The sequence below is a fragment of the Micropterus dolomieu genome, linkage group LG06 (genome assembly GCF_021292245.1).
Source record: "Micropterus dolomieu isolate WLL.071019.BEF.003 ecotype Adirondacks linkage group LG06, ASM2129224v1, whole genome shotgun sequence".
Taxonomy (NCBI): domain Eukaryota; kingdom Metazoa; phylum Chordata; class Actinopteri; order Centrarchiformes; family Centrarchidae; genus Micropterus; species Micropterus dolomieu.
The window spans coordinates 1,252,909-1,265,794 of NC_060155.1; the positions used below are offsets into that span (position 1 = coordinate 1,252,909).

The following is a 12,886-nucleotide window of genomic DNA, read 5'->3' on the forward strand; positions in this document are numbered from 1 at the left end:
CTTCCCTCAGTGAGAGAGCTGAAGATGGGTCGAGGATGGGTGTTTCAGCACGACAACGACCCTAAGCACACCGCCAAAGCAACAAAAGAGTGGCTGAAGAAGAAGCACATCAAGGTTCTGGAGTGGCCTAGCCAGTCTCCAGACCTGAATCCAATTGAAAATCTTTGGAGGGAGCTTAAAATTCGAGTTGCCAGGCGACAACCTCGGAACCTGAATGATTTGGAGGCTGTCTGCAGGGAGGAGTGGGCCAACATCCCTGCCGAAATGTGCGCAAACCTTGTCACCAACTATAAAAACCGTTTGACATCTGTGCTGGCCAATAATGGCTTTTCTACAAAATATTAACATGCTGTTTGTCCAGGGGGTCAAATACTTGTTTTTCCTCATCAGATGGTTATCAATTTTAATAAATTCATATGATGTGATTTTCTGGAATTTTCTTTGGGATTCTGTCTTTCACTGTTAGAATGTACATACGATTAAAATTATAGATCGTTGCATTCTTTGTAAGTGGGCAAACCTGCAAAATCAGCAAGGGGTCAAATACTTATTTCCCCCACTGTATTATGTATCCCCCTCAGACCATGATGCAGAACCCAATTTGGGACAGCACTGGATGAGACAAGTGTGCTGGTGTTCATTGGAGGTGGAAAACTGAAGCACAATTCTGAGAAATCTCACCAAAATCCACACAAACATTAACTTTAGCAACTCTGATAAAGTGCAGTTCACAGCTGCTTCAGTGAGAAGCATCCTGGAGCAGAGAGACAGTCTCAAAGAGCTCTTGCTAATTTTCTCACTGTTTGTATACCAAGTATACATTAGACACTGACAGACAACAGTGGTTATAAAATCCACATTTTGCTACCAGAAGAGTCCATTTGCATTTGAGAAATTATTCTATAGCCACTGAAAATATTTGTTTCTGATTGGATGGCAGGTGGCGGATAGCTGGAAAGTTGGATCTGGAATGTCCAAACAATATTTAAAATTTTTGTGCTGTACACACAATCACAGATTCTTGTTAGCATAGCCTTTTATGTTATTACAGGTAATAAAAATGCAAATGTATGTGTCTGTTTGGATTTGAAAGGTCAGATCAGCTGAACTAGCTTGCCCTTCTCTAACTGTGATGTAATAGGCAAAACTCTGAAGTATATTTTGTGTGTTGACTCTCAAATGTGGCAGCAGCTGCTGAGCCATGTATAAAAAGTGGCTGATCTTAGGCCCAGGTTCTGCATCTTACACATGGCTGCTGCAAAACTACATCATACCCAAACAAGAGTGGCAGTTAACACAACACCCTTTGATAGATATGCTATATTCAACTGACCACGTGCTTTTGAGTATCAGTATGTGGGGTCTTAAATTGAATCTGGTTTTGCAGAGGGAGCCAGTTAAATTTGATGAGAGTTGGTGTGATATATTAAATTGACCTGGTTTAGCTGACAATTCTTGATGCAGAGTTCTGAACCAGTTGGAGTTGATTGATGAGTTTGGTGGGGATACCGGTGAGAAGAGTGTTGTGGTAGTTTGGACGAGACATGACAAAGGCATGGATGACAGTTTACGTGCTGGAATGTGAAAAAGAAGGTCAGAGTCTTAAGATACTGCAAAGGTGAAAAAAAAGTTTTCCGGCTGATGGTTTATATGTAGGAATCGAAGGACCAGGTGTCATCCAGGGTGTCACAGAGGCTTTTTACATTTGATGACAGAGTGACCAGGAAACCATCAGTAATGAGAATGAGGTTTTGCTGTTTGGAGTGAGTGGATTTGAAGCGAATAAGAATGACCTCTGTCTTTTTTGCTGTTGAGTTTGGAGATGTTTATATTCATCCTGCTCTTGATGTTAAAAAAGCAATTGATAAGGGAGATGGGGAGGGAGGGAGGCAGTGGGTTTGGTGGAGAAGTACAGCTGACTGTCATTACCATAGCAGTGAAAGTTGATGTTGTGATGTTGCATAATCCTTCCTCAGTGGTAGGAAGTTAAAGCAGAGTGGACCCAGCACTGATTCCTGGGGGACACATTTTTTTTGTTGAACAAAATCAGTGATGTAGGAGGAGAACCAGGAGAGTACAATACCAGTGACACCAACAACTGCCAGATGTTTCAGGAGGTGTGGATGGGAGATTGTGTCAAATGCTGCACTCAGATCTGAGAGGATGAGGATGGATAGTAGTAAGAGTCAGCTGCCAGAGTCAGCTGCATGGAATAGGTCGTTGGTGATTTTGACAAGGGCTGTTTCAGTGCTGTGGTTGGAGAAGGTTTATTGGCCACAACCCTCTCCAATGTTTTGAGGAGGAAGGGAAGGTTGGAGATGGGTTGGTAATTGTTCAGGTCATCAGTGTCAACATTAGGTTTTTTCAGGATGTGGGTCACAGCAGCAAACTTCCGAGAGGGGGGTACAGTCTCAGTGGTGAGTGAAGAGTAAATTATGTGGGTGAATAGCGGCGGGATCAAAGGAAGGCATGCTTTAACCAGGCTGGTGGGGAGGGAGTCAAGTTGGCAGGTAGATGGTTTTGAGTTGCAGACAAGTTCTGTAATAAAGTATTCAGTGGCAAGTATGAAATCAGAGAGGCACTTGGTGTAGATTGATCCATCTGATGTTGTCCCACCCACTGAAACCAAGCTTTTGTCTTGTTAATCCAGAGGGCGATCTCGACTGGGTGGAGTCAGTCTTAATTCCCAACACCTGTGTGCAATTAGACTCACACTACTTCAGTGAAACCTACCACTGAAGCGTCAGCATGGGCTCCTTGTGTGAAGACCTACTTGGGTAAAGACCAGTGAGTCTACCTGTGCGAGTCCACTGAGCAAGGCCACCTACAAGAGAAGCTTTTTCCCTACCCGAGGCACACCTACTCACCTAAAGCTGCCAGCTACAACTACACTCAGGCCATGTGCTACCACACTATTCCTATTGTCTCTGGTCCACGTAAGAGGTATCATGCCATCAGGCACAGAAACCAGGCACTCCTCAAGCCTTTAAAACAGGCACCACCCACATCTGTTTACTTGTCTGTTTGGTCATGGAACTGCCAGTCGGCAGTCAGCAAAGACGACTTTATCACTGCTGTAGTGGACAACGGTGTGGATTTGTGCATGTTATATTAAATAATTTATAGACTCAACCCTTCTTTTCTCTCCCAGAGAGAACCGAGGGGGATTGAGATCAGCTTTCAACAGACGGCGGAAGAGACCCTAAAAGAAAGGGGGGTGGAAAGGTGGCTTTCCCTAAGTGCTATTCCTGGGCAGTTGATCGTAAAACTGGCCACTTGGCAACAGCCGAGATAAGCCTCTCGGTGCCTGACTGTTAAACTGACAAAAGGGACATTAACCAGCGATTAGCGTTTCCCTGAACAGCCTATCAGAACTCTCCTTAAAAGGTTGCAGGAAACCCTAAACTGCTCCCCCCACACATGCAACCGTGGCAACTGAATAATAATAATCTTTTAGTTACTTGATTACGTTTGCCTCTATTTGAGTAGTTATGTTACCATGTTGTTGCTATCTGTTGTTGATATTATTGCTGAAAAGAATCTAAAGAAGTTATTTTTGCAGTGTTTTAATTTTCAGCAAGATTAAGGACACTCCTTCATTTTATGTGTAACCAATGCTTGTTCACAATACTTTTTCACACAATTCCTTTAGAAATGATGATAAATGTCATACTACATGCTATTAATTGCCAGCTTGAATTTAAGGCCAAATAACTAAATTTCCTGCGCCTGAGAAGATTGTTTTGGATTAATCTAAGCTTTCCTCATGTAACCTGAGCTCCCCCAAGTGGACGAAATAAGTATTACATACCATCGTCGGAAATGCCGTTAATGTATAAATGTCACTCATTATTTATCATGACCAATAATTTGACAATTGTTTTCCTGTTACCAAATGCTTAAACTTAGAACGGTACAACCGTTTGACCATTGAGGCTTGATTGTGGAAAATATTTGATTATAATATGTGCAAATAGATTTTCTTTTCCTTTTTAGAGACATTAAAAGTTTAGAAAGACAGTCCCTCGGGAAACTGGAAACGGCCCGCCCGGCGGGAACGAAGGACTGCCCTCTGGGGAACCACGCCCCAGACAACAAAAGAGCGACACACGATGTCGGTCACTCTCTTCTCTTACGCTCTTCGCTCTGCTCTCTGGACGCTTCAGCATGCACCCGGCGTGCCATCTCCCGGCAACGCCCTAAGAATTCGACCAGCGCAACAAAGTCTTTGTTTCGCTTGAAGCTACACACGCGAAGTGCCGCAGCTTCAGATTCCCTCAGTTCCAGCAACTTTACTTGTTTTATGTTCTTTCATTTGTTTTGTTAAAAGTTATCAGTCCATTAAGTTACACTGGTCTAATTCAGGAATGACCAAGTTCCCTTCTAAGCTATTTCGTCGAGCCAACTTCACCGAGGTCAGACCTGTGGTCAGTGACGTCCAATAGTTGCTAATCCATTTATCTTTAGTCCAGCATATGTAATCTTTAAACCCCTAGACAAATTTAACCGAGTTATCATCTAATTGCATTTATTAGCAGCTGTATGAGTCAAATGCTTCCCACAATCGAACCTCCATTCTCATTGTTTAGCCATTGTTGTACTCTGATGTACTTAACCGCCTTTTTATATCACCTTCGTTAGTTAATAAATTCACTGTAACCAAGGAATTGTGTGTATTGCCTACTTCTGAGTCCCTGCCAAGAGAATTGACCCTTTAGATATGAGACTGACTGATTGATTTAAGATAACTGAACTGATCACTGGTGAATAATTGTATAGTTATTAAAAGCTACCTAGAGGTCCGGAGACTCTAGGTTAATAACAACTCTGGTGGTGCCTACAGGAAAAGCCCATTCTTCCAACACCATTGGTCTCAGTGGTAGCTTCTGCTCTAGCCTCCCTCAAAATATTTTACTCACTTGAGGTCAATGATGCCACACAATCTCTGTGCTCTGCACTAAGCTCGTGCCTGGATAGCCTGTGTCCTCTATCCACCAAGCCTGCTCGCCCAAACCAGTCCCACCCGTGGCTAACTGATACCATCCGTGGGCTCCGTACTGATCTCAGAGCGGCTGAAAGAAAATGGCGAAAAACCAAAGACCCCGCCGACCTTAAGGACTACTAATTGCTCCTATCCTCCTTCTCAACAAGCATCAGTGCTGCCAAAACTGCATACTATAATGACAGAATAAGCAGTTCCACTGACTCAAGGAAATTATTTTCCACTTTTAAAGCTACTAAATCCTCCTCCACCTCCACCACCCACAAACTTGTCTGCTGATACCTTTACTGCCTTCTTCACAGGCAAAGTGGAGACTATAACTAACCAATTCTCTGAAACACTCAAACTCAACGATTGTAGCAGTCTTACGACATCTTTTCCTCTGCCCTCCCAGGTCAGTGGTTGTTCACTCTCCTCGTTTACTCCTCTCACAGAGAGCAAAGTATCAGAACTCTTGACCCTTAGCCGTCCAACTACATGCCCACTGGACCCGATTCCTACAAATCTCGTCCAAGCCATTTCTCCTACTGTGGTCACGAAAATCACTCATGTGATAAATATTTCTCTGGCTTCAGGAACCTTCCCGACCACTTTCAAAAGGGCTCGGGTTACACCCTTGCCCTCACTTGACCCAACTCAAGTAGAGAACTATCGACCAGTGTCTCTTCTACCTTTTTAATCCAAAACTAGTGAACGGGCGGTATTCAAACAGGTCTCAGAATTCCTCTCAGGGAATGACCTCCTAGATCCATATCAGTCTGGTTTTAAGAGTGCCCACTCTACTGAAACGGCTCTTCTGTCTGTAACAGAAGCCCTAAGGTCAGCTAAAGCTGCAGCCCAATCCTCGGTTCTTATCCTGCTTGACCTATCAGCTGCCTTTGACACAGTCAACCACAGGATCCTGCTATCTGTTCTCTCAGCAATGGGCATCTCGAGTAAAGCACTCCTGTGGTTCGAATCCTACCTCTCGGGGTGTTCCTACAATGTTTTGTGGCAAGGACAATTATCCTCCTCCCACTGCCTCTCCACAGGGGTGCCCCAAGGCTTAGTGCTAGGACCCCTTCTCTTCTGAATTTACACCACCTCACTGGGGCCGATCATTCACTCGCAAGGCTTCTCTTACCACTGCTACGCAGACGATCCGCAACTCTACCTATCCTTCCCGCCAGGCGATCCCACCATCTCGGCGCGGATCACAGACTGTCTATCGGACATATCTGCATGGATGAAGGCTTGCCACCTTCAACTAAACCTCTCTAAGACTGAATTCTTGGTCATTCCAGCCAAGCAATCTATCCACCATAACATCAAACTACAAATTGACTCCGCAACCATCACTCCAACCAAGGTGGTGAGAAACTTGGGTGTCATGACTGATGACCAGCTGTCCTTTTCAGACCATGTTGCTGCTGTCTCTCGGTGATGCCGCTTTGCTCTATACAGCATAAGGAAAATCAGGCCCTACCTCACTCAGTACGCCACCCAGCTTCTGGTACAGGCCATGATTATCTCTCGCATCGACTATTGCAATGCCCTCCTAGCAGGTCTTCCAGCTTGTGCGGTGAAACCCTTAAAAATGGTTCAGAACGCAGTAGAGCGTCTGGTTTTTGATCAGCCCAAAAGGACTCATGTCACTCCATTACTCAGTGACCTCCACTGGCTCCCCGTGGCCTCCAGAATCAAATTCAAGTCACTAATGCTTCTGATCTGTATTTGATGCTCTGTTGATGCTTGTATGTTGTTCCTCAAATGTAAGTCACTTTGGATAAAAGCGTCTGCCAAATGAGTAAATGTAATGTAAATGTTGTTTGCAGGGGTATTGGTTGAAAGTAGGTTTTGATTGATGTTGAGGATTTTGGAGTTGAAAAAGGAAGCTGGAAGGAAGGAAGGTGCTAAGGAAGCTGTTGTTGCTGTTGATAGGGCATTTTTATAGTTCACCTAATGGTCTCTGTATGCTTGTGGGTGGATTTCAAGAACGTTTTTTTATAGGAGGGTTTGTGTAACCGTCCAGTGGCTTTAAAGTGTCGTAGCACAGTGGTGTACCAGGGAGCAGTGTAGGTAAAGGACAATGAATAGGTTTTGAGAGGAGCAAGGTTATCGAGGGAAGAGGACAGGCAGTCATTGTAATGGGTGATTAGTTCAGATTAAGTTTATGTTCCTTATATTTCTGAATGTGATGATTTGGGGGTCAGGGATGTCAAATAGAATAGGTTTGTGATCAGAAATAGGGAGGTGAACATTACTAATATACAGGGTAGACACCTGTGGAACAGACTAAATCTAGGGTATGAGTAGGGAAAGTTACATTTTGGGAGATATCAAGACTGTCCAGTAGGAAAAACCAGCTGCAGCCAAGTTACAGTTAGCAGGTTTGTCAACATGGATATTAAAATCACCTACAAGTCATATTTTAGAAGTCATAGCACAAACAGAGATCGATAGTGTAGACAGTCCCTTAAATGAAATGAAATGAAAAATGTCCCCACCCCTCTTTTTGGTGTATGTGAGCTGAATCACTGTTTGCAGGTGTGTCCTTCACTCAATGTAATATAGGATGCTCTAATATAATATTGAATCTCATTCCAGATTTTAATGAGAAAAAATGAACCGTAGTTGTTTTTTAACCTTGTACTGGACTGAGTTACCATTAAATTTTAAGCTCAACTGTCTAACATTAGCTTGTAAACCATTCAAGCAAATTTATTTGCATTACATTGTAGCTGCTAATGTGACTCAGTCCATGGAAATCAGACTTAATTTTCTTTCTCTTTTTCTCCTTTCTCCTTATTTCTCCTCCTTCATTAGATGACCAAGTTCCGCAGCCTCCTCTTCACTGGAGAAGGAGACACTCCATGCTGCATGGTGGACAACTATCGGCCTCCTCAGCCTCTGAAGGGTCGTCAGGTCCGGGCTTCCTTCAAATGAGCTTCATCTTCTTTGCCCCTGTATTCATCCTTCCCAAACCTTTTTACTCCCATTATTCTCCGTGTGCAGTCTTTAGCTTAAAGCCCTATTGACGACTTGAAAAGTAGAATAAAAACCTGCTTACGCTTATTACAACATGTATCTTCAATTAAAACCATAAAGACATAGGCTCCATTTATACTTTTCATTTCAAAAGCGTCTCATAACCGGATAAAATCCAGATGATATTTAAGACTTATTGCCAAGGCTCTGATCCGACAGGTCGCGTTTTTTTGCGGTGAGAGGCATCTTTTTCAAGTTGCTTTCATTTTACGCGCTGCTAATGTGCATGACCATATCACATCTTTGACATGCATTTTGCAGGAGCACTCTGAATGCATTGAAAAAACTTTAATTATAAGGAAAAAAAAGCGTTCAACCTCATTTGTTTTGTTTTTTCCATTGTCCAGTCAGATTCGATTTGTGAGTTTACTTCCCAGCACAATCAGTTAGGCTAAGGGCAGTTAATTCAGCAACAAGGCTTCAACAAAAAAGTCAGGAAAATAGGCCTCTTGAATGCCCTTATCGATCCACGCAAGTTGCATGAAGTCTAAGTGTAAATGGTGTCATAGATTGTGCACCCATAAAATAGCAAAGACAAAGATTCTATCCCAGAAAACACAGGTCCCAATGGACTAGTGATGTACTTAAATTGTCACAACTACTAATAGTGGGAATTCTGGACGCTGATCTCCTCATTTTTTATACGTTTATAGACGTTTATAACGTCTTATGCATCACATTTTCCCTGGCCATGTTATAACTAATAATTAGGGCCCAAGCATGAAAAATCCAAAGACCCTATTGAAATTTCAAGGATTTTTTTCTTTCTTTTTCCTGCAAATCGATCTCATTTTTGGGGGCTTAATTGTACTCAAAAACTGAAAGTACACACGCCAGGCGGAGCGAAAAATTATGTATTTTATGAGCATTTTCACACATATAGTTTCACCTAGATGTATGATATTTCTGTGGTACAAAAAAGCCTCTTGGAGCAATGCTCCAACATGAAGTTGGCCATTTTGTATTTACAGGTCATTTTTGGCAATTTACACATTTCGTACTTAAATGAACTCCTATGGAATAAGTTCAACGGCTTCAAATTTTTGCTGGGCAGTCTAAACCTATTGATGATTAAAATTTGGACAAATGTGTGTACATGCTCACATCTGTACCAAATTTTATAAGAGTACCTCCTTTAACACATCTACAAGCCAATATTCATAGTGCCACCTACTGGCAACAAGAAGCGACTACATCTATGCTGTGATGAACAACTTCTTGCAGGTTGGCCATTTCTTTTTCAAATCTATCTCAAGCTTGTGCGTTTTCCTTAAACAGCCTGTCCGTGGTGTGGTGGCGAAGTTCCATGCTTCGCCTTAAAACAGGAAGTCGTCATAACTTCACTGTACATGCTCAAATCTGTATCAAACTTTACACACATCCACACGCCAATATTCTATAGTCATAGCGGCACCTATAGGCAACAGGAAGAAAGCTCTGTGTTGCAATCATCACGTTATTTAAAACTGAAGTGACATTTAAGACCTTCGTACAGTGTCCAAACCGCGTGGCAAATTCTGAGCCGTGCTGGCAGAGCTGCTGAATCTGCGATGTGGGCACGTCACACCACGACACACTTCATGTGCAAGGGCCCGCCCAACGCTGCTTGCTTTAATAAGAATTATTTTCTTATTTATAGTATCTTTTCATGTGTGCTTTATCAGGCTTTATCATAGACAAAATCTAATCAAAATTATAAAAGTAGAAGTTGTGTTAATATAGGAAATCTTAATAAATATTATATTTAACATTTCAAGCAACAGAAACTTGTTAGCATTAATGCACTGAAGTAAAAAAACACAAACTACAGGCAACTGTATATTATGGGATCATGTGTGATTTATATTAAACTTTAAAAGCACACCTGAATTACATGCAAAGATATTGATCAGTAATAAATCTAATTAACTCATTAACACAAGCTACAGTATCGCCATTACTACTAATAATAAAAGTGATGATAATCCATCCATCCATCCGTCGTCAACCGCTTATCCTGTGTGCAGGGTTGCGGGGGGCTGGAGCCAATCCCAGCTGACATTGGGTGAAAGGCAGGGTACACCCTGGACAGGTCGCCAGTCCATCGCAGGGCGTGATAATAATGATAACACTTATTATAATACTTAATAATTCATCATCCTTTCTAAAATATAAATTATTTGCCTTGTTTGAAATTAAAGCATTTGTGAATTTCCCCTGCTCCTTTCTATGCATTTCATTGTGTTGTAATTCACAACACATAGACAGCTGCTCAGATTGTGAAAGCGAAAGTTTTTCCTGATGCCTCATTTTGTCAGTTTGAGACAAAGTGACCATACTGAGCTTGGACTTGACATTTATATTTGGTGACAATACAGTTGTATACTGTGGCCACCACCCATCAATTGGCATTTCTATGCAAGTAGATTTTTAGACTCATGATTACCTCATTGCGGTACAATAATGCTATGAAAGTATGTTAGGAAGGACAGTATTGGCTGATAGCACAGCCTGAGGCTGCCGGTCCAATGGAGGTTTGCCCATTGATATCAAGAGGAACAACTATGTCCATGATGCTAGACAAACAATACAGAATATTGTTACTATTGTAATATCTTCAACTGAATTAAATGAGACTGTATGTTAACTAGTTGCCTGTCAAGTGCTGTATAATTTCTTGGGAGTAATTTACTGAATGAACAGTATGTCACTTAAGAAAACTTCAAAAAATAAATTTATATATTGTTTGTTAAGTTGGTTGCTACTCATTTAAGCCTAATAGGTAAAGACACGCAACATGGTGACTGTGGCTCAGGAGGTAGAGCGGGTTGCCTGTTAATCTGAAGATGGTGGTTCAATCTCTTCCAGGCTGCACGTCGAAGTGTCCTTGGGCAAGATACTGAACCCCGAATTGCCCCTGGTGGCTGTTCTACCAGTGTGTGAATGGTAGTTTCTGTTTGAGCACTTAGGCTCAGTGTGTGAATGTAGTGTAAAAGTGCTTTGAGCGGTCGAAAAGACTAGAAAGGCGCTATACAAATACAGAGCATTTACATGCAACATGGTGGCCCACTTTAATGTGATTCTGTTGACATACATCTGACGCACATATCGACCAGTTCCATTCTGCTTCTCTGAATCTTCTCTATCCTCTAGGTCATTGTGATTGTCATCTCTGATATCCTCTCCTTCAGGCTCAGGTAACCGGGGATCTCTAATGATTAATGAAGTAAACAATTTTGATTATAGTTGTAGCATGTGGAAAAATAGTAATTAAATTAGGCCTATATAATATTTGAAAATGGCTATCAATTTAAATGGTTTTCAGGTAGGCCTACCTCGCTGTTATGCAACAGAACAGGCACACAGATGATGTTACATACTCTGTAGACAATAGAAAAGGCATCTTCAGTACACCAAATGCCTGCTCTGCAGTGTTATGAGTTGAACAGTGTGCTACGTTGTAGTTTCTCTGTGTAGGTGTAGTAGGATTAAGGATGGGAGTAAGAAGCCATGGTTTTAGTGGGTCGCTAGAGTACCTCAACATTTCAATCGATAATGGCACAAGGCATCGATAATGCCTTGCTCAAATGCAAGACAAAGTTGAGAATTTTGAAGAATTCAAGAGTCATGAATTGATCCAGGCCAGCGGGCCACACTGTTGAGGAACCGGAGATCAGAATCACAAACAGCCTCGATGTTTAGGCTGTGATATCCTTTTCTATTCACAAACAAATGTTCATGAGCTGATGGAGCCTGGATTCTGACATGTGTCCCATCAATATATGTTCAGTCATGTTGCATAAAATCTCAACGCAGTGCAAACCTGTAGCACTGCTGGGATGCTGTGGCTTCTTGGAGTGGCAGGGCTCAGTACTTCAGCTAATTCATCTGTCAGACTCCTTGTTAGCTTGGGTAAACAAAACTGACCGATGAAGTCCTCATTATTATATATTTCCAGTAGGTTACTGCGGTCCCTAAAAACTCTTTCCCTTCTCATAGCTCTCTCCATAACATCGTCAGCAAATCACAAATTATGAGCCATTTTCCCTTCTTCTTTTGGCTGTTCATAATGTAACTGATTGTTACTGCTGGTTACCAAGGTAAGATAGAATCTTAGACATAAGTTAGCCTGGGGGTAAGGTGTCTAATTTGTTTGTCTAAACTAAGTCAGTCTTTATTTTTGTGAAACAGTCTAACTTGCAGTCACTACACATAGTAACTATTTTAGCCTTCTGACTGACTGTAAACATGACATGTTGGTAGTTAGCAGTATACTATGACTTAAGTGTTCCAGCTCAGGTTTGACCTGGACTTGTTCAACAGTGGTGACTTGCTTATTCAAATGTAGGAGGCAGGTTTCCTCTTAAAGTTTATTGAAGGTCTTCAATACCACAAAAACGCTATTAGTATTTTTAATAAAAATTGTTGTGGCATTGTTATTTCATATGAACAGTCAAAGAAAGGTTATGAATGTGTGAGAAATAAAGATGTTTAGCTAAATAAGTTTGTTTATTATCATTGATGCACTCATCTACCGAAATCTATTTCAATTATAATATTTTAAATGCTTATCATGGCAAATATCAATATGTCATTCATTTCAATTAATTCTATTAATAATTACAAAACTATAACCAAGTTACAAAACTTATAATTAATTAAATACATTTTTTTAATCGCATGACAGCCCTATTTATTATATGTCTATTATTATTATTATTATTATTAACAAGGTCAAACTTCAATTAAAATCTGCAATTAATTAAAATGCATAAATTTATTATCACACTGGATGCTAACTGGTTGAAAGGGCCGAGCAAAATTACTGCAGATTCTCTCCACTGTTTTGACCGGTTGAGCAGGGCCGTGTAGAAATAG

The 12,886-nt window shown here is 41.4% G+C and overlaps 1 protein-coding gene across 1 annotated transcript in view; it reads left to right on the forward strand.

The window, feature by feature from the left end:
- cahz (carbonic anhydrase) overlaps positions 1 to 10,655 on the forward strand; it is a 20,885-nt gene extending 10,230 nt beyond the window's left edge. The window contains exon 7 of the mRNA XM_046052395.1: positions 7,808 to 10,655. Within this exon, the coding sequence (XP_045908351.1) occupies positions 7,808 to 7,927 (120 nt within the window). The 3' untranslated portion in view covers positions 7,928 to 10,655. The remainder of the gene's footprint in view (positions 1 to 7,807) is intronic.
- Positions 10,656 to 12,886: the final 2,231 nt, after the last annotated feature.